General features: G+C 41.3%; 1 protein-coding gene across 1 annotated transcript in view; it reads right to left on the bottom strand.

Moving 5' to 3' along the window:
• The window catches only part of LOC126202413 (protein flightless-1), a 194232-nt gene that overhangs the window by 83305 nt on the left and 89146 nt on the right, over positions 1 to 21781 (bottom strand). The window contains exon 10 of the mRNA XM_049936864.1: positions 9827 to 10073. Within this exon, the coding sequence (XP_049792821.1) occupies positions 9827 to 10073 (247 nt within the window). The remainder of the gene's footprint in view (positions 1 to 9826; positions 10074 to 21781) is intronic.

The raw sequence follows: 21781 nt of genomic DNA, 5'->3' as shown, positions 1-21781 counted from the left end.
AATTATTGCTGCTTTCACAGGTGGCCCAGCCCACGATGGGGTAGGATAAACCTGTGACAGGACTGGAATAGGAAGTGCTGTGTGGGTGGATTGGGCACGTCTTGCACCTGGGTCTTCCACGGGGTTATGATCCCTGTGGCAAGGGGTTGGGATTCAGTATCGCATAAGGATGGAATAGGAAGTTGTGGAGGTTGGGTGGGTGATGGAACACAACTTCAGGTGGGGTGGGAAATATCTCGGGTAGGATGTCCCTCATTTCAGGAAATAATAATAGGTAACCAAAGCCTGACCTTCAGGGGATGAAATTTCTTTTGTACTTTTGATACTATCCTCTTTCCTTATGGAGGTCAGGCCACTCAGGCTCCAGGATGAAAGATACCCACATATTGTTAGCTCTTATGGGGGAAGAACAGAGAAGGAATTTGGCCATGTCGTTTTCAAGAGCACAGGAATCACTTGTCACTCTTGACCTGGTGTCTGTATGACCTGCCCTTCCTTTTTAACCTTCCCTTCAATGTAGGTTTCTTTTGTTTCTGACAATAAAAATGAACCAGAATCATTGCTCGGCTATTTCAGTCTGATTTCAGTGGTAAATTTCCCAGCCTCCATGCAGCAAGATAGCAGGACCCTGATTGATAACATTTTTATAGACATTGCTCAGCCGGCCGTGGTGGCCGAGCGGTTCTAGGTGCTTCAGTCCGGAACCACGCGACTGCTACAGTCGCAGGTTCGAATCCTGCCTCGGGCGTGGATGTGTGTGATGTCCCTAGGTTAGTTATGTTTAAGTAGTTCTAAGTTCTAGGGGACAGATGACCTCAGATGTTAAGTCCCATAGTGCTCAGAGCCATTTGAACCATTTGACATTTCTGAGGCTGAAACTATTAATATGTACTCAATTCTCAATGGGTATCAAATAATGATATACAATTAAGGGAAATACAAAATATAGCACCTTACAGGTTCAGAAGAAGCACTGAGGCTCATTAATGAGAACAGAGTACTAAGTTATACCAGTAAGTTAAAAACATCGTTCCTCTGAAACACAACTAGCTCTTTATTTGCATGAAGTGTTGAGTGCTATTGACAAGGGATTTCAGATCGATTCTGTATTTCTGGATTTCCGGAAGGCTTTTGACACTGTACCACACAAGTGGCTCATAGTGAAATTGTATGCTTATATCATCTCAGTTAACGACTGGATTTGTGATTTCCTGTCAGAGAGGTCACAGTTCATAGCAATTGATGGAAAGTCATCGAGTAAAACAGAAGTGATTTCTGGTGCTCCCCAAGGTAGTGCTATAGGCCCTTTGCTGTTCCTTATCTACCAGGTGTACCGGTATTAAATGAGCATTTTTTGTGAAAATGAACACTAATTTTGAATTGAAAAGTAAAAACATTTTATTCAAGGTACTGACCATTGCTTTCTATACATTTTGACCACCTTTCTGGCAATTTGTGGACACCACGCCAGGAGAAATGTTTGTCTTTTGAAGCAAACCAATCAGATACCCAATTTTCAACTTCTTCGTAGGAATCGAAGTGTTCCTCAGCCAATGCGTGTCCCATGATGAAAATACGAGGGCCGTTCAGAAAGAAACCTCCGGTTGATTTAAAAAAATACACCAAGTTAAATAAAAATATTTTAATATATACATCTTACAACTACATCTTTGCACTATTTTTCTACATAGTCTCCATAGCGATTGAGGCACTTATCGTATCTCTTCACAAGCTTTTAAATTCCTTCTGCATAAAAATCACCCGCTTGTGCCTGGAGCCAGCCTGTGACCGCATCTTTGAGCTCTTCGTCGTCATCAAACCGCTGTGACCCGAGCCATTTCTTCAAATGCATGAAGAGGTGATAATCACTTGGCGCCAGGTCTGGGCTGTAAGATGGATGGTTGATAACGTCCCACTTGAAGGACTCAAGAAGGGCCGTTGTTCTGCGAGCAGAGTGAGGACGGGCGTTATCGTGCAAAAAAACGATACCGGAAGTCAGCATACCACGGCGTTTGTTCTGTATAGCCCGTCGTAACTTTTTTATTGTTTCACAGTACACGTCTTCATTAATGGTCGTACCACGTTCCATGAATTCAACCAACAACACCCCTTTGGCATCCCAAAACACCGTTGCCATCAGTTTTCTGGCAGAAAAATCTTGCGAGGCTTTTCTTGGTTTGGTAGGCGAATTTGAATGTGCCCACATCTTTGATTGTTCTTTTGTCTCAGGGTTCACGTACTTAATCCAGGTTTCGTCACCGGTCACGATTCTGTTCAACAATGGTTCTCCTTCGTCCTCATAACGTGACAGAAAGTCTAATGCAGAGGCCATTCTTTGAGTTTTGTGGTGGTCGGTAAGAATTTTGGGCACCCATCGTGCACAGAACTTACGGTAACCCAATCTTGCTGTCACTATCTCGTACAAGAGAGTCTTAGAAATCTGTGGAAAACCAGTAGACAACTCCGACATTGAGAAACGTCAATTTTCACGAACTTTTGCATCAACTGTCTGAACGAGTTCGTCAGTCACCAATGATGGTCTACCACTCCTCTCTTCATCATGAACATTTTCTCATCCACTTTTAAATAAACGTACCCATTCACGGACAACTCCTTCACTCATAACTCTTGGTCCGTACACGGCACAAAGCTCACGATGAATAGCTGCTGCAGAATATCCTTTGGCTGTAAAAAACCTTATGACAGCACACACTTCACATTTGGCGGGGTTTTCTATTGCAGCACACATTTCAAACTGCCACAAAAACTAAACTAGCGCAGGTACGACGTTCACTCGACCACGGCTTGATGCCGACTGACCTGTTGAGTGCGTGAACGCACAGATGGCGTCGCTACTCCCCCCACAACCCGCACTGTGACCAATCGGAGGTTACTTTCTGAACCGCCCTCGTAAATGGTAGTCGGAAGGGGCCAAGTCTGGCGAATACGGCGGGTGGGGTAGCAGCTCCCAGCCAAGTGTTTTGATTGTATCCTGAACCAGTTTTGCTTTATGTGCAGGTGCATTGTCGAGTAAAAAAATTACTTTGCCATGTCTTCTGGCCCATTCTGATCTTTTTTCAATCAACGCATAGTTCAAATAGATCATTTGTTGTCTGTAGCGATTAGTATTCACAGTTTCACCGGGTTTTATAAGCTCATGATACACCACACCTTTCTGTCCCACCAAACACAGAGCTTTGTCTTCTTGCCGAATCGATCTGGTTTTGCAGTCGATGTTGACGGTTGTCCCGGATTAACCCATGATTTTTCCTGTTTAGGATTCTTAAAATAAATCCATTTTTCATCGCCAGTAACAATTCGATGCAAAATTAATTTTATTTCATGTCTTTGAAGCAAAATTTGAGAAATGTTTTTCGGTTTTCCATCTGTCTTTCATTTAATTCATGTGGCACCCATTTTCCACACTTTTGGATCCTTCCCATAGCTTTCAAACGGTCAAAAATTGTTTGTTGTGCAACATTTAGCATTGCTGCCATTTGCTTATGGCTCAAAGTATCATCTTCATCCAATATTGCTTACAATTCGGCATCTTCGAACTTTTTTGGTGGTCTTCCATGTTCTTCATTTCTTACATCAAAATCATAATTTCTGAACCGTTGAAACCATCTTTTGCATGTTGCTTCTGATAGAGCATGATCACCATACGCCTCGACATGCATTTGATGCGACTCTGCAGCACTTTTTTTCAAATGAAAACAAAAAATTAATTCTTTCCGCAAATCATCACTTTCTGGTGCAAAATTCGACATTGTTAACACGATGAAAACATATGATGTTGTTTGTTCCATGACTTGACGTATACTAAATATCTTTGACAGATGTCATACCAACCGAACAAAAATAAAAAAAATTAAGGCTTGTTCACAACAAGTGATCCCTATCGACACATTTGTATCTTAACGCTCATTTCATACCGGTACACCTGGTATATATACAATTTGGGAGAAAATCTGAGCAGCCGTCTTCGGTTTTTTGCAAATGAAGTTGTCATTTACTGACTAATAAAGTCATCAGAAGATCAAAACAAATTGCAAAATGATTTAGAAAAGATATCTGAATGGTGCAAAAAGTGGCAGTTGACCCAAAATAATGAAACGTGTGAGGTAATCCACACGAGCGCTTAAAGGAACTCGTTAAACTTCGGTTACACGATAAATCAGTCTAATCTAAAAGGCGTAAATTCAACTAAATACCTAGGTATTACAATTACGAACAACTTAAATTGGAAGGAACACAGAAAATGTTGTGGGGGAAGGCTAAGCAAAGACTGCGTTTTATTGGCAGGACACTTAGAAAATGTAACAGACCTACTAAGGAGACTGCCTACACTACGCTTGTCCGTTCTCTTTTAGAATACTGCTGCACAGTGTGGGATCCATACCAGACTGACGGAGTACATCGAAAAAGTTCAAAGAAAGGCAGCACATTTTGTATTATCATGAAATATGGGAGAGAGTGTCACAGAAATGATACAGGATTTGGGCTGGACATCATTACAAGAAAGGCATTTTTTGTTGCGATGGAATCTTCTCAGAAAATTCCAATCGCCAACTTTCTCCTCCGAATGCGAAAATATTTTGTTGACACTGACCTACATAGGGAGGAATGATCACCACGATAAAATAAGAAAGATATAGGTGTTCATTCTTTCCAAGCGCTATACATGATTAGAATAATAGAGAACTGTGAAGGTGGTTAGATGAACCCTCTGCCAGGCACTTAAATGTGATTTGCAGAGTATCCATGTAGCTGTAATTGTAGATGTAGATGTAGGTTGAAAAATTACAGATTCTTTGCATTTTCTCCATCAAAAAGTATTGTAGCTTCTCTGTCGAACAGAGATTATTTATTCCAAAAGCTCTATCAGTAATAATCATGGTGCCCAAAATATTAGCTCTCATGTGTTCCTAATCACTCCCTCAGCTCAAATCCAGACTGAGAGGAGAAGAGTGTAAAATGACCTAGGATGGTAAAGGGAAATTGGAGCACGACTGCTTCTTAGTTGTTTGCCAATGTACAGCACTTCTAAGCTAGAGATTATATTTCCACTTGGTAAAAACTCCAAGATCAATTTCAAATAAAAGGGTTACTGTTCTCTATGGAAATTTTCAGAATAAATGAAAAACATGAGTCTTTGTAAAATACTTTTTAACAAACTGAACCCCCCTGCCTTTGACAAAATCCTGGTTACATCTTTGCAGACCTCTCACCAGCTCATCTCCCCTTGATTACAGCACAGAAAACGCTTACATGGCTGTGAGTAAGGCTGTAAGTAGCCATAATCAGATATATGATTTTAATGATAAGGTGCTTAGTGAATGAGAAAGTCAAAGGGTGTAGGATGAAAGGGGCAACTGAGAACTTGCAACACTTCAGAGACAAATACAGAACTGTAAGAACAAAGCAGGCATTAGGAAGATTAAGATTTAACATCCATCAAAAATGATGATGTAAATTTTAACAAAGCACATGCACAGACTGTGAAAGAATTGGGAAGTAATTTGGTTAAGTCTTATACAAAGGAACCACCCAGAAATTGGCTTATTCAGTTTAGAAAAACCAAGGCAAGAGTTAAGTTGCATGGGACAAGGTATAATCTAGAGTGGGGATGAGAAAATAAGAGGGAAGAGGGGGAGGAGGGCAGCAATAAGAGGACTGGAAGTAGACAGATGTTAATGCATTGACAAGAAGGTAACTGTAAAAAGAAAAAAAAAAAACAATGTAATGCACAAAAATGGAAATTCTGGTGATGAACACCTGTTACAAAAGAAGAATATGGAGATACACAGAATCAAATAGTCATAAAAGCACAGAAGTGTGAAACTTAATAAAAGGAGAAAGACGAGGATGCCTTGCCATGTGACTTTCTTTCCATTCACGCATGTTGGAGTTGGAGTTGAAGTATGCAGTATGTGTACTGAAAAGAAAATGGTGCCAAACAGTTTACGATGTTTCTACTGAAGAAGAAATTGATGTAAGTTTGGCAACTGAAAGTCTACAGTCACAAGTTTTCAATCACCTAAGACAATTATAGATTTGTACTTAAAACAGGGTTTTTGTTTTGTTATTCTATCATAACCCCACTCAATAAAACAAATACAAACATGTAAGAACTAGGTACCTTTGTTACATAATTGGCTGGTTGTTCGCATAGAGGGGAGCTGATGATTACCCGCAACAACACTGGTGTTGTGACTTTACAGAAGACAGTTCTATTCGAACAGGCCTCAATCCTTCAGCTGTCCGTGCAGCAATCAGTTTGTGTTAGTTTACAGTGCACTGAGTTGTTTATATGTCTCAACAGGTTCATGCCATATAGCCTCCAAATGAGAGAGAAGCAGGAGACTGGTATTGAAAAATGTGCTATAACTGTAGCTCTGCATCACGAAAGCTATTCTAGTAGGCAATAACAACAAAAGTTGATGTAGCCCAATCTAGAGCAGTGTCCACATTGCAGTGATTCAGGCAAACTAGTGCCAATGCAAAAGTTTCACGATCGGGGAGACCCTGAGTAAAACGATAAAGGAAAGATTAGTTCATATGCACACAGAATAAATGTCAGAGGCTCATACTGCACCTGAAGTTTGTGAAGAAATAAATAGTATGCAAGCAGTTTCAATCTCTGTCTCAACAGTACATCACTGTCTCCGTGAACAAGATTTAAAGGGGTGTATAGCAGTGAAAAAACTTTTACTGTGGTTGCAATGAGCAGAACGACATAAAAACTGAAGTGTACAACAATGGTCCACAGTGTTATTAATGGACGAATCTATGTGTGAAGAATTTGGAGGCCATCGTTGAATGTTTATTCATCGAGTTCGTGGAAAACGTACAAAGACTCAGCGTGTGACGCCAATGGTGAAACACGGTGGCACGTCAGTCATGATGTGGGGATATTTTGTGGGTGATAAACTCGGTGATCTACTGAAAATTAATGGAACATTAAACAAGGAATGCTATCAGAGAATGCTGATCAACAATGCAATCCACCTTGAAAGAGACTTCTTGCTAGTGGATTTGTTCTGCAGCAGGACAATGATCCCAAACGTGCTTCTAAATTATGCAGAGGATAGGTCAATAGAAAAGAGAAATGTGAGGAACAGAAGAGTGATATTTGACCAAGACAATAACATGACTTAAATCCCACAGAACTCTTACGGGATGGACTTGACAGGGAAATAAGAAACTTGAGATCATCTAATGTTGAAGATTTATGGAATAGTTTACACACTTGTTGGACTGCAATATCTGCAAAAATACTACAAAATCTTAGGTCCAGAATGGCAAGAGTTTGTATAGCTTTATAAGGGCAACAGGTGGTTTCTTTGAAGAGGCTAAGTCTAAACCAAAATGTATTGTACTTCATGATGATGAGAGAAAACTTTTTTGTTGGTCTATTTAGTGTGTATGAAGTGTTTGAAAACTGAAATAAAGTATATAGTTCTCACCACGGACAATCGAAAACTTTTGACTAGTAGTGTATGTTCAACAATTTGTGACATGACACATGAGATTGGTATCTAGTTATTGAGTCAGCTACACGTTGCTTGTATGATATGAATGACTTTTTGATTAAAATAATGTGGAACAAGTCAGTTTTAACATGAACACATTATTTTTCAGTCGTATTACACATAAATATTAGTTTTTTCCTAAGCTACCAATTTTTAAATAAAAATTCATCTGCAAAAGTGAAAGAGTTGTCCACAAGAAATGATTTGCCGTTCGAACTGCCGTTTTGCTTTTCTGAAGAAAACTTTGGCCAAAAGCTAAATGTTGTTCCCGTCTGCAACTCAACATTTCATCTTTAGAGTGAGTAGCAATCTACCCTTTCCTTATATTCTTCTAGGGGACACATACATATCATTATGCATAAATGTACAGCAGATCAAAGGAGCAATGGGGTTGCTTTTGCAGGCTATTTCAGATGTTACATGCAGTTATGCTGGCAGGACTTTAGTCAGTTCTTCTGAACAGCTGTATGCACTACAGTGTGTAAACTTGTAGATGGCAGACCTCTCCCTAGTCCTGAATCGGTAGAAGTCGGTAAACGTCGGGAGGCTTCGGTAGGCATGCAGTTGCAACTGCTACCAACATTACGTAGCTGACTGTGTTGTACAAGGTAGCGATTGTCGTCTGCTTCGTTACTGTTTTTCGCTGTACTGTTCTGCGTGTTTTTATCGCGCAGTTGTGCTAAACATTATCAAAATGAGTGAAGAGGCAGTTGCTGGCCCATCTCGGGAGTCGCCAACAACCCCTACCGGTAGGCCTACGGCTAGAGGGAAACCAGTATTACGTAGCGATGCTCGCAAAATTATATTGCGTGTGACTGAATGCTGTGAAAGGGAAAGGGAGCAGAAAAAATTGCTTTCATTACTCTTTTCGGGTGTTCGGAGAACAACTCACCAAAGTTTCATTGCAATAGGATAAATGGCTTGTGAGCGCATAGTAGACAAACATACATACATTCATTTTTATATATATAGATTTTAATATACATGACAATTTCAGTTTCATTTACGAACAACATTTAAAGCGAGTTTTACTTCCAAGCCTTTCATCTGCTTTCGTGTAAGCATGACGCGCAATTTGTAGTGCCAGCACTGCAACTGGTAGGCGTGCCTTGTCTCCCCCCCCTCCCTCCCAACGGCTCCTCACCCCTCGCCGGCCAATGCTTGCTTCCTCCTCTCCCCGCACTCCCCTCACAACTCTGCCGTCTTACAGTTAACACACTGTAGGAGTTGAATCCACACCCTGTCATGTGTATGACTCATGGGGAAGGATTTTTTTTAAATGTATAATTATTTTACAAAGACTGGATGACCTGTTAATGATCATTGTATATGCAAGTGTTTCACAGGAAAATTCAATCTAGAAAACTCACCTTCATGTTGCAAAATGTACAGTGCTGCTGATAAGACATATATGAAAGGAACGCAGTTTTCAGGAGTAACAGTTCCTTCATCAAGTTGGAGAGAGGGATATTAGAGAAAGTTAAAAGGAAGGGCAGACCCTAGGATGAGTGACCTACCCTTCCTTGTAAACTTACTCAACATATCCCTTTCTCCTCCCCAATGAAGAAATCATCAGTTTCCCCTTACTTTTAAATGTGCCTTATCAGCAATATCATACATTTCACTTCCTGAAGGTCGTTGTATAGCTATTATGTCCTCACTCATTTTTACGATTCCCTGCAATAGTATGGGTAAATGCCTATCTCCTTGTCTTTCCTGTCATGTTCTGACAGAAGCCACTATGAGTCAGTGGGGCAGGGCTTCAGAGTTACAGATGTGTACAGACAATAGTCTCTGCCAGAACATTTACAGAGCACATTATTGAGGTTTTTGTAGCTATTGTATGAACAGTTAGCCATACAACATTGTTTTAATTTTTAACCTGGGAGATGTCTTTCTGGTTGCTTAATATTTCACTATGACCAATGTCAAGCACTGTCAAATAGTGAAATAGTGAAGTACACTACAGCAGACCACTAGCACCTGACAAAACTACACACTGGTGCCAGCAAGACGTTATGAAACCTAAAGGGCAAAACGAAATTTTGTTATTGGAACTAATGGACTCTTAAATTTTATATCACTGATGTGATTCACGTTGATGTATGATTTTTTTTTCTTTTTCTTTTTTTTTCCGAATTAAAGTAATGGCTTCTGATATTTATGAAAACTACTGCAGTGGAGAACAAGTTGTTATACAGACAGTCACACGTCTGCATCTACTTCACATTTTTATATTTCAGAATGCTGTTAGAACATCTACCAAAGCAGTAAGAGCTCTAAAAACTCACTGTTGCTTTTTCTCCAATCCAAAAATATATCTGCCAGGATAAAGAACCGGTCTCATCAATTATTGTTTTAAGAACAATGTAACAATCTCCTTCATAAAACTTCCCATGCACAGCTTCTTCAATTTGATTAGGAAGAAAATTTTCTATTTCCCAAATTGTTACGCCAGGTATCTGTCCAGCATCTTCATCAAAGATTTCAGAATAATCCAAAGGTGGTTTCTCAAGACTTTCATCCCAGCGCTTAGGTCTGAAAGAGAAAGAAAAAAAAAATGCAAAACATCATGAAAATCTGAGAGTTTACATCCATAAATTTTATGTACTAGTAGTTAAATCATAAATTAAACCTAAGCTCACAAGAAAGTAAGTAAGATAAACAATATGTCTACTGTCAAGTGTACATGCATCATTGGTATCAGAAAGAGCATCAAATATTTTCTAAAGATAAGGATTTGAGTCTGTCTGGGTGAATTTCTCTCAAACGAAAACTACAGATAATTTCAGGCTTGGCATCTCAACATCAAAATCATCACTATTGAAACAATGTGCAAACTCACTCAACAATTCATTTATCTCTTGTATATACTCAATTGTCTCATGACCATGACAGCAAAACCCAAAATCTTTTTGGGAGTCTGATCCTATGTAAAACTGTTGTGTTGGTCTACGGCTTCCATCCAGTCACTCACTAACAAGTCTTGTCGTGTCTAAGAAATCATTCATGCAGGAGAATTATACAAATATAATGTCACTTGACCATCGCATAGGGTCCCATATGGATGAATTAGTAATAAGCATACCTAGCATACAGGAAAAACTGAAAGAGTTGAAAACAAATGTCACCAGGTCTTGAAGGAATCTCAATTCGGTTTTACAAAGAGTACTCCACAGCATTGGCTCCTTACTTAGCACGCATTTATCGTGAATCTCTCACCCAGTGCAAAAAAAGTGCAAGTGATTCCCTTATATAAGAAGGGTGAAAGAATGGACCACAAAATTACAGACCAATATCCTTAACATCAGTTCGCTGCAGAATTCTAGAACATACACTGGTTTGAATACAATAAATTTCTTAGAGACTGAGAAGCTTATGTCCATCTACAGCACTGTTTTAGAAAGTATTGTTTGTGTGAAACTCTTCTTGCCCTTTTCTCAGGTGTTATACTGCGAACTATGGATAAGGGCAGCAGGCAGATTCCATATTCCTACATTTCTGAAATTCATCTGACATGGTACCCCATCACAGACTGTTAACAAAGGTACAAGCATATGGATATGTGACTGGCTTGAAGACTTCTTAAATAACTGAATCCAGTCTCGTCCTTGTTGGTGAGTGTTCATCAGAGACAAGGGTCTCATCAGGAGTGCCCCAGGCCGACTGATAGGATCCCTATTATTTTCTAGACACAGTACATAAATAATCTGGCAAGCAGGATGAGCAGAAATCTGTGCCTGTTTGCTAATGATGCTGGTGTGTGTGTGTGTGTGTGTGTGATTTAATTATTGTGTCCCATTTATTTTTCAACAACTGACAAAGTTTCAGAACAATTAAAGTCACCTTGGAGTCATCTGTTAGAGTTAAAGCTAACAAAGACCAAAAATTTTACTACCACAGCTGTGCTGTGAAAGAAAAAACAATAAGTTAATTTTATTGCTTTCTATGTTTTTGTACATTAAAAACAGTTTCAGAATCACAGTGCTAATACATGAATAACGACTTGAATAAAAAAAAAATAATAATAAGTGAAGTCCACAGAGTAAATTACATCACAATGTGTAACAGCTGACTCTAAATATAAGTAACAGTTATGTAATGCACACAAGTATAGCCAAGTATCCTTTAGTTTTCGAGGGTAGGACCAGAATAGATGGTCTTGTTCACAAACCTTAGTGTAACTAACTACATATTGACAAGGTAGGAAAAGACACAGTGCTACTTACTGTAAAGATAGAACACTAAGTTGCACACAGGCACAATTGAAAGACACTTACACATAAGCTTTTGGCCACAGCCTTCAATGGAAAAAGTGAAACACACACCATTCATTCACACAAGCAAGCACACCTCACACACACGTGACTGCCAACTCCAGGAGATGGACTGTGGCCCAAGCTGCAAGAGTTGGGGGTTATATGTTTGTGAGGTGTGCTTGCTTGTGTGGATGAATGGTGTGTGTTTCCCATTTTCCAACGAAGGCTGTGGCCAAAAGTTTACATGTAAGCATCTTTTAATTGTGCCTGTGTGCAACTTAGCATGTTATCTTTACAGTAAGTAGCAATCTATCTTTTCCTACATCTATCTTTTCCTACCTGAAGTTTCCACTGTTTAATTATGTGCTGAACAAACAACGAAGCTTATTTTCTAAAACACACTACCACATAGCTAACAAAATTCCATCACACCCAGATTATCTGGTTGGGATCCCTAGAAAGTAACAATCAACATCTAAATCTACAGCTGTACCTTGCTAACCACTGAGAAGTGCATGGTAGAGAGTACACCCCATTGTACCCATTATTACGGTTTCTTCACACTCGATTCACTTATGGGACATAGGAAGAATGATTGTTTCAATGCCTCTGTGCATGCTGTAATTATTCTAATCTTGTTTTTACAATCTCTATGTGAGTGGTGTGTAGGGGACTGTAGTATATTCATAAAGTCATCATTTCAACTTTCTTGGGATAGTTTCCACCTATCTTCAAGAGTCTGCCAGCTCAGATTCTTCAGCATCACTGTAACACTCTCCTACGGGTCAGACAAACCTGTGACCGTTCATGATACCCTTCTCTGTATATGTTCAGTATCCCCAGTTAGACCCATTTGGTACACGTTTTACACAATTTAAGAATATTATAGAATGAGCTGCATGAGTGATTTGTAAGCAATCTCCTTTGTAGACTGGTTGCACTTCCCCAGTATTCTACCTATAAACCAAAGTCTATCACCTGCCTTACCCACAACTGAGCCTATGTGATCGTCCCATTTCATATCCTTACAAAGTGTTACAACCAGGTACTTGTATGAGTTGGCTGATTCCAACTGTAAACCGTTCATATTACAGTCATAGGATACTTTTTTTTGTTTTGTGAAGTGCATAATTTTACATCTCTGAACATTTAAACCAAGTTGCCCGTCTTTGCACCACTTTGAAATCTTACTGAATATTTATGCAGCTTCTTTCAGACAGTAATTTATTACAGGTAACTGCATCATCCGCAAAAAGTGTGAGATTCCTATTGTCTGCAATGTCATCAATATACTGCATGAACACCTAGGGACCAAACACACTTCTCTGGGACACAACTGAAGTTACTTCACATCTGATGATGACCCTCCATCCAAGATAACTTCTGTGTCTTTCCTACCAAAAACTCTTCAATACAGTCACAAATTTCACTTGATACCCCCATATATATTCGTACTTTTAACAGTACGTGTAGATGTGGTACCAAGTCAAATTCTTTTTGTAAATGAAGAAATACTGCATCTATCTGACTGCCTTGACCCAAAGTTTTATTTATGTACTGGAAGAAAGGCGAGAGATGGGTTTCGTGTGATTGATATTTCTGGAATTCATACTGGCTAGCACAGAGGTCACTCTGTTTGAGATATCTCATTATGTTTGAGCTTAGATTATGTTCTAAGATTCTACAACAAACTGATGTCAAGGATGTTGGGCAGTAGTTTCATGAATCACTTCTACTACCATTCTTGTAAATGGGTGTGATATGCTTTCTTCCAGCTACTGGACACTATTTTTTGTTAAAGGGATTTATGAAAGATTATAGTTATAAGTAGGGGCTAACTCTGCCCCTAATTCAGTATAGAATCTAATAGGGATTCCACTGGGCCCTGGAGCTTCAATCAATTTCAATGATTTCAGCTATTTCTCAACACCACTAACATTATCGACCATTTCACTCATCTTTTCAAGGGTATGAGGAATAAAGTGGCGGAATTCTCCTAGGTTTCCCATGTCAAGGGACATTTGAAAATAGAGTAAGGAATTTCAGCTTTTCAAACAGTGGAAAATCCAGTATGGAATTTGAAGGAACATTGCAACTCACCATACAGTGGAGATGCTGACTCGCGATAGGCGCAACATAAAGATTCACACAATTATAGCTTTTGGCCATTAAGGTCTTTGTCAGCAGTAGACACACATACACACACGCGTGCACGCGCACACACACACACACACACACACACATGCAAGCGCAACTTGCACACACGTCTGCAGTCTCAGAGAGCTGAAACTACTCTGCGAGCAGCAGCACCAGTGTATGATGGGAGTGGCGACTGGATGGGGGGAAGGAGGAGACTGGGACGGGGAGGGGGAGGGATAGTATGGTGGGAGTGGCGGAGAGTCACGTGTTGCAGTTCAGATGGAGGGCAGAAGAGAAGAGGTGCGAGGGGGGGGGGGGGTGTTAGGGTGTAAGTAGCGGTAAGGAGAGAAATAAAAAGAAATTAAAAGATCGGATGTGGTGGTGAAATGATGGCTTTGTAGTGCTGGAATGGGAACAGGCAAGGGGCTGGATGGGTGAGGACAGTGACTAACGAAGGTTGAGGCCAGGAGGGTTACGGGAACGTAGGATGCATTGCAGGGAAAGTTCCCACCTGCACAATTCAGAAAAGCTGGTGTTGGTGGGAAGGATCCATATGGCACAGGCTATGAAGCAGTCATTGAGATGAGGGATATCATGTTTGGCAGTGCGTTCAGCAACAGGGTGGTCACTTGTTTTTTGGCCACAGTTTGTCGGTGGCCGTTCTTGTGGACAGACAGCTTGTTGGTTGTCATGCCTACATAAATGCAGTATTTCCAAACAGCGTTTGACTCAGTATCACACCAGTACTTTCTGTCCAAAGTAAAATCATATGGGATCTCTAGTGAAATTTATGACTGGATTGAGGAGCTTTTGATAGTGAGGACACAGCATGTGTGCATGGATAGTGTGTAATCATCAGATGTAAAAGTAACTTCAGGTATGCCTCTGGGAAGTGTGTTGGATGGGACCCTTGAAGTGCATATTGTATATTAATGACCTTGCAGACAATATTAATAATAATCTCAGATTTTTTGCAGATGATGCAGTTATCTATAACGAAGTAATGTCTGAAAGAAGCTACATAAATATTTAGTCAGATATTGATAAGATTTCAAAGTGATCCAAAGATGGGTAACTTGTCTTAAATGTTCAAAAATGTAAAATTGTGCACTTCACAAAATGAAAAAAGAAAAACATAGTTCCCATGATTATAATGTCAATGAGATGCAATTAATGTAGGCCAACTCATACAAATTCCTGGATATAAAATGGAATGACCACATAAGGTTAGTCATGGGTAAAGCAGGTAGTACGCTTTGGTTTATCAGTAGAATACTGGGAAAACGCAATGAGTCAACAAAGGAAATTGCTTACAAATCACTTGTGTGACCCATTCTAGAGTATTGCTCAAGTGTGTAGAACACACATCAAACAGGACTAACAGGGGATACTAAACATATACAGAGAAGTGCAGCATCAATGGTAATAGGTTTCTTTGACACATGGGAGTGTCACGGAAATTCTGATGAAACTGAACTTGCAGATTCCTGAAGACAGGCGTAAACTATGCCGAGAAAGTTTTCGAACAAAGTTTCAAGAACTGGCTTCAAAGGATGCCTCTAGGAATATACTGTAACTCCCTATGTAGGACTCTCACAGGGATCGTAAGGACAAGATTAGAACAATTACAATATGTACACTCCTGCAGTCCACATATGAATGGTACGAGAACAAACTCTAATAACTGGTACAAATGTATGTATTCTCTGCCATGCACTTCATGATGGTTCACATAGAATAGATGCAGATATAGAAGCAGAAGCTAAGGATGCAGATATTAAATTCCAGAGATATAAAGTTTGTGCGCCACTAGAAGCAGAACATTAAAAAATACACTCCTGGAAATGGAAAAAAGAACACATTGACACCGGTGTGTCAGACACACCATACTTGCTCTGGACACTGCGAGAGGGCTGTACAAGCAATGGTCACACGCACGGCACAGCGGACACACCAGGAACCGCGGTGTTGGCCGTCGAATGGCGCTAGCTGCGCAGCATTTGTGCACCGCCGCCGTCAGTGTCAGCCAGTTTGCCGTGGCATACGGAGCTCCATCGCAGTCTTTAACACTGGTAGCATGCCGCGACAGCGTGGACGTGAACCGTATGTGCAGTTGATGGACTTTGAGCAAGGGCGTATAGTGGGCATGCGGGAGGCCGGGTGGACGTACCGCCGAATTGCTCAACACGTGGGGCGTGAGGTCTCCACAGTACATCGATGTTGTCGCCAGTGGTCGGCGGAAGGTGCACGTGCCCGTCGACCTGGGACCGGACTGCAGCGACGCACGGATGCACGCCAAGACCGTAGGATCCTACGCAGTGCCGTAGGGGACCGCACCGCCACTTCCCAGCAAATTAGGGACACTGTTGCTCCTGGGGTATCGGCGAGGACCATTCGCAACCGTCTCCATGAAGCTGGGCTACGGTCCCGCACACCGTTAGGCCGTCTTCCGCTCACGCCCCAACATCGTGCAGCCCGCCTCCAGTGGTGTCGCGACAGGCGTGAATGGAGGGACGAATGGAGACGTGTCGTCTTCAGCAATGAGAGTCGCTTCTGCCTTGGTGCCAATGATGGTCGTATGCGTGTTTGGCGCCGTGCAGGTGAGCGCCACAATCAGGACTGCATACGACCGAGGCACACAGGGCCAACACCCGGCATCATGGTGTGGGGAGCGATCTCCTACACTGGCCGTACACCACTGGTGATCGTCGAGGGGACACTGAATAGTGCACGGTACATCCAAACCGTCATCGAACCCATCGTTCTACCATTCCTAGACCGGCAAGGGAACTTGCTGTTCCAACAGGACAATGCACGTCCGCATGTATCCCGTGCCACCCAACGTGCTCTAGAAGGTGTAAGTCAACTACCCTGGCCAGCAAGATCTCCGGATCTGTCCCCCATTGAGCATGTTTGGGACTGGATGAAGCGTCGTCTCACGCGGTCTGCACGTCCAGCACGAACGCTGGTCCAACTGAGGAGCCAGGTGGAAATGGCATGGCAAGCCGTTCCACAGGACTACATCCAGCATCTCTACGATCGTCTCCATGGGAGAATAGCAGCCTGCATTGCTGCGAAAGGTGGATATACACTGTACTAGTGCCGACATTGTGCATGCTCTGTTGCCTGTGTCTATGTGCCTGTGGTTCTGTCAGTGTGATCATGTGATGTATCTGACCCCAGGAATGTGTCAATAAAGTTTCCCCTTCCTGGGACAATGAATTCACGGTGTTCTTATTTCAATTTCCAGGGGTGTATATGAAGAGACACAAAAATTAAATTCTGGGATAAAAGCTACACATGTTCTACTGTAAGGCACTGAATCCTGGGTTATGGAGAGAAAAGATTCCAGCCATGTTTAGGTGGATGAAATGGAATGTTTATCAGCAGTCAAAGTCTGCTATAGGGTGGACATGATTCCTAACGAAAACGTTAGACAAGAACTGATTATTTTTACAGCAAATGACAAAATAGAAGAACACAAACAAAACTGGGAGGAACATGTAAAATGAATGGAAGAAACAGGGATTTGACAGATGACCTTACAATACAAACACAAAGGAAAGAGGTACACAGGAAGACCAGTTAAAAAATGAAACTGAGGACAGAACGGGCTGAAAGGCCTAATCTGTAAAAGTGCACAAGAATACGAAGAAGAAAATATGTGAAGTAAAAATAATTTCCATGTAGATAAGCATCCCTGTCCAGTCTACCATTCACAGAGAAGTTTTATATTCTACTGCAAATTTAATTTTCTGCTCCTGACACGCATTGTTATGTGTAAACGCCATGCAGTGATATGTATGGTATTTGCATGCCAAAGTCATACACTTCAAGTTCTGTACTACAACAGTACATGATATTTATCATTTGAGGATGTTTATCATCACGTTTCCAGGGCAAATTCATTCTAGTTCCATGACATATGTTCATTTTAATACAAGCAATTGTTTGAGCTCATTTTAACATTAGTCCAAAACAATGGTATGAGTTCATTTGGCAGTTAATAATTACATATAACTCCCCTGATATATGAGCTATTTGCTGCAATGTCAGCATCCTGCTGACCATATTAAAGTCTCTTCTGTGTCTTGTACTGTAATTATGAATTTGTGCACTCCTATTCATAGATCTGCTATTATTGGTCACAAACCTGAGGTGTCATTTTGTAAATAATGAGGAAAGATTAGTGGGAGGAGTTTAAACGTTGTTAAATAAACCGAGGTACATCTGGTGCTGGATGGTAGCATCCTGTCTGAGGGTCCCTTGCCTGGGTCACTGTGAGGACATCAGTCATATCTGTGGCTGGGAAGGTATGGTGTCAGTGATAGAAGAGACAAACCTGTAGTCTGTACTGAAGAAGTGCATCTATAAAAGGCTTTTGACTCCACATTAGGAGTGGCCATATTTAAATAAAGGAAGGGAACGGGAACACATCACTGATATTTTTCAAGACAATCTTATGACTGTACTCAGTCTTGAATTAGATTCCAGAGTAAGTTACTCAGTTCAGTCTCTGATGGGGAAAACGCTGAGAGAATCTTCGGTATGCACAGATCACTCTAAACCATCCACAGGTGAGACTACAAATGATGGACACATGGGTCCTGTGGTTGGATTTTACAGTTTGGGCATGAGGAATGAATGCGGAGAGTGGTTACTGCAGTAACAATTTATTTTCTGTAATATTCACATCACTAAACATGGATTTCTCCTGGTGATAGCATTATAAATCAGATGATTTCATTTTGGTGAGAAAACATTAGCATACTTCAGTCCCAGCTTGGGATATCTATCCTGGTGCAGTCTATGGCAGTGACCACACAATGCTATCCACGAAAATGTGGATAAAACTGAAATTGTTCAAGAAGATAAGAATAAGACAGGTTCATATTACAGATAAAATTATCTCAAAGAGTTTGGAGAAAGAATAAGACCCAAACTCAAACATGTAACGGTGGAAGTATGATAAGGAAATAAAATGAGAAATCAGCCATGGGTGAGTAGGAATGGTTAAGCTCACTACGATGTGGCAGAAACAGGCAATATCAAAAACAACAAAACGTGCTTGGTGGAATCACTAGTGTTCCCTTTGTTCTTGTACAACTGTGAGACCTGGACCGTGAAAGCTAAGGACAAGAGTTGAATTGATGCCTTCAAGATGTGTTGTTGGCAGCAGATGTTACGTGTACCAAGGACAGCACAAAGAACCAATGCTTCCATTATAAAGAAACTAAGCATCACAAGATTTTTATCTTCCCATGTCAGCCAATGATACTTCCAGTTGTTTGGGCACATTTTGAGAAAAGTGGGGAATCATTTTGAAGAGATGATCTCACAAGGCAAAATCTAAAGCAGAACCACAGTGGTGAAAACATTTAGTTTAGATAAAAGTACTTCAGAAATGAGGTCAGAACACTCATCAATGCACAAAGGGCTAATGACGACATTTAGTAACTTCACGTCTTCTTTCAAGAAAATTATTATTGGTAACATACAGATAGCAAAAATAATGGTAATAATAAAACTAGTAACATGCTTTTAATGATCTTCTCAACTTTATTTTCACCATAACTAAAAAATTCTATAAATGTAATTCTCCATTTTCTACTGACAAACAGTCCACGGGTGTACTACCAGTTCATAGTGTCCAACGGGCACAATATTTCAATGGTCAGACATGTCACTGTTGAGTGTGAGGTGTGTTGATGAACTGAGCTGCTGGGTGTATGTCGCTGATGTAAATCCCCTCGCCCCCCCCATCAGCTGTTATCTATCTGACAACATGCAGCTGAGAGGTGATACAGTTTCAGTTCTGAAGAGGAGATTTAACTTTTCTCCCACCTGTAAGCTCACACCATTCATGGACATCATCATCACAGTTGAACAAGCTGCAGTGCAACTACCACCAGAAACAGCTGAAGAAGTATATCATGAAACTTGCGTTCTGACAAGAACTGTGATTAAAAAGTCAAACATTACCAGCAGAGAGAGAGTGGATATTCGGAAGACAAGAGAGCGATCTGAGATTGTTATCTTACCTGCTGACAAATGCAACACTACTTTTGTTCTCTCCCACAAGGGCTACACTGAGAAGATGCTGGGTCTGATAGATGATGACACCTAAAGGACAATAAATGCTGATCCCACCAAGAAGGTGGAGAACAAGACAGGGAACTTCTAAAGGACTCAGAGTTATCAGAGGTGGTCATCAAGAAATTGTTAGCACAAAGGTCTGTACCACCACGATTTTACAGACTCCCCAAGGTCCACAAAGATGCGAGTGCCGATACACCCCACTGTCAAAAACATCACGACTCCAACATATTTGGTGGCAAAATACTTGTCAGAAATACTAAGCCCTGATGTGGATAAATGCCCACATCCCATCTGCAATTCTGTGGATTTTGTGAAATGCCTCAGCAACGTTAGGTTGAAGGACTCAGATATCACGGTGAGCTCTGACATCGGTTTGCTACTTACCAAAGTGCCTCTACGAGCATCTCTAGAACTCTTTGGTCAGAAATTCAATGGGAAGATCACTGACCTTTTCAGGCATGTCCTTACCTCCATTCATTTTCTATTTAATGGGGAATACTGTGAACACGCGGAAAGATTCACAATTGGCAGTCGCTGCAAATTTGTATACGAAACACTTTGAGGAAGAGGCCCTGGCGTCACACACTATGTGGACCAAAGAACAAGGAAGACTACTATTCCTGGACGTCACGATTAAGAGGAGCATACGGTACCCTGGGCCATCGTGTGTACTGGAAGAAAACACACATTGACCTGTATTTGCAAGCAGACCACTGCCACCACCCTTCACAGAGGAATGGGGTACTGAAAACACTAGTATACAGGCTGCACCCAATGTACCGGAACTGTACAGCACTCGTGGCTGCCGCATCGCGGTTGTGAAGTGGGGCCGAGGCAGATTCAGATAAGTTTTTACAGTCCGGGTATAATTTATGGCTTTGTAGTTTTAGCTTGACGATGTCCACTATGGACAAATGGTAGTTACTTTTATTCTGAAGAAGGCTGGGTTATCCCGACTGAGACCTAGGTACATCAAGGTAATCTGTGCAACTGAGGCTGTTGATTTTTAAAATTAAAATTAATCTCTACAGAGGTGTTGGCATTCTCCCTCAGTCGATATGCACAGTCCAGGGCAGAAAAGCAATCGGCGGTGTGCACCGATGACACGGAGGTCGGCTAGGCGAGGGTATCACCCGGCAATAGCGTCGAAGAGAATCTCCGAGTCGGTGAGAGAGAAGACCGTTTGCCTTTGTTGGACTTCTTGGAGCCTTTCCAGTTGGCAGAGGAAGACTTAGATGTTTGTTGGCTGGAAGGATGTAGGAAGTCTTCATGGGAGTATTCCTTCTGTTCTTTCCAGCCTGTCACTTGTGTAGCAGGTGACTTCACCCTGGGAGGTGAACATTTGGTGGCTCGATGCACAGTCGGACAAGGAGACAGCGATGCTATCATGACACTGGATGATTTCACAACTGCAGTGCTGAATATGAAGTTGCACGTCCTCCATGGAGCGAGATGCAGCAATAACAGTACTGTTAAGAGCCAGATGGTAGAACGCGCAGAGTTTGCGACTAGCCAATAACTTGCGAGTGACTTTTTCGTTTACCAGGATCTCCTAAACAGTCCACTCATCTAGATACATGGAACAATCGCGGGAGGAGGTGGCACGGTCGCCATTGCAGAGAAGGGGACAAGAGGGCAGGCAATTGCCCTCGTGTGCATCCCAAGCAGAGGTTACACGTCTGACCAGGTGTCAACAAGACATTTGAGTGTGGTTGAAACGATAATACTGGTAGCAGCACATCGGCTTCG

This window comes from Schistocerca nitens, chromosome 1, assembly GCF_023898315.1.
Source record: "Schistocerca nitens isolate TAMUIC-IGC-003100 chromosome 1, iqSchNite1.1, whole genome shotgun sequence".
NCBI classification, from domain to species: domain Eukaryota; kingdom Metazoa; phylum Arthropoda; class Insecta; order Orthoptera; family Acrididae; genus Schistocerca; species Schistocerca nitens.
This window is presented reverse-complemented; position numbering and strand designations above follow the sequence as displayed.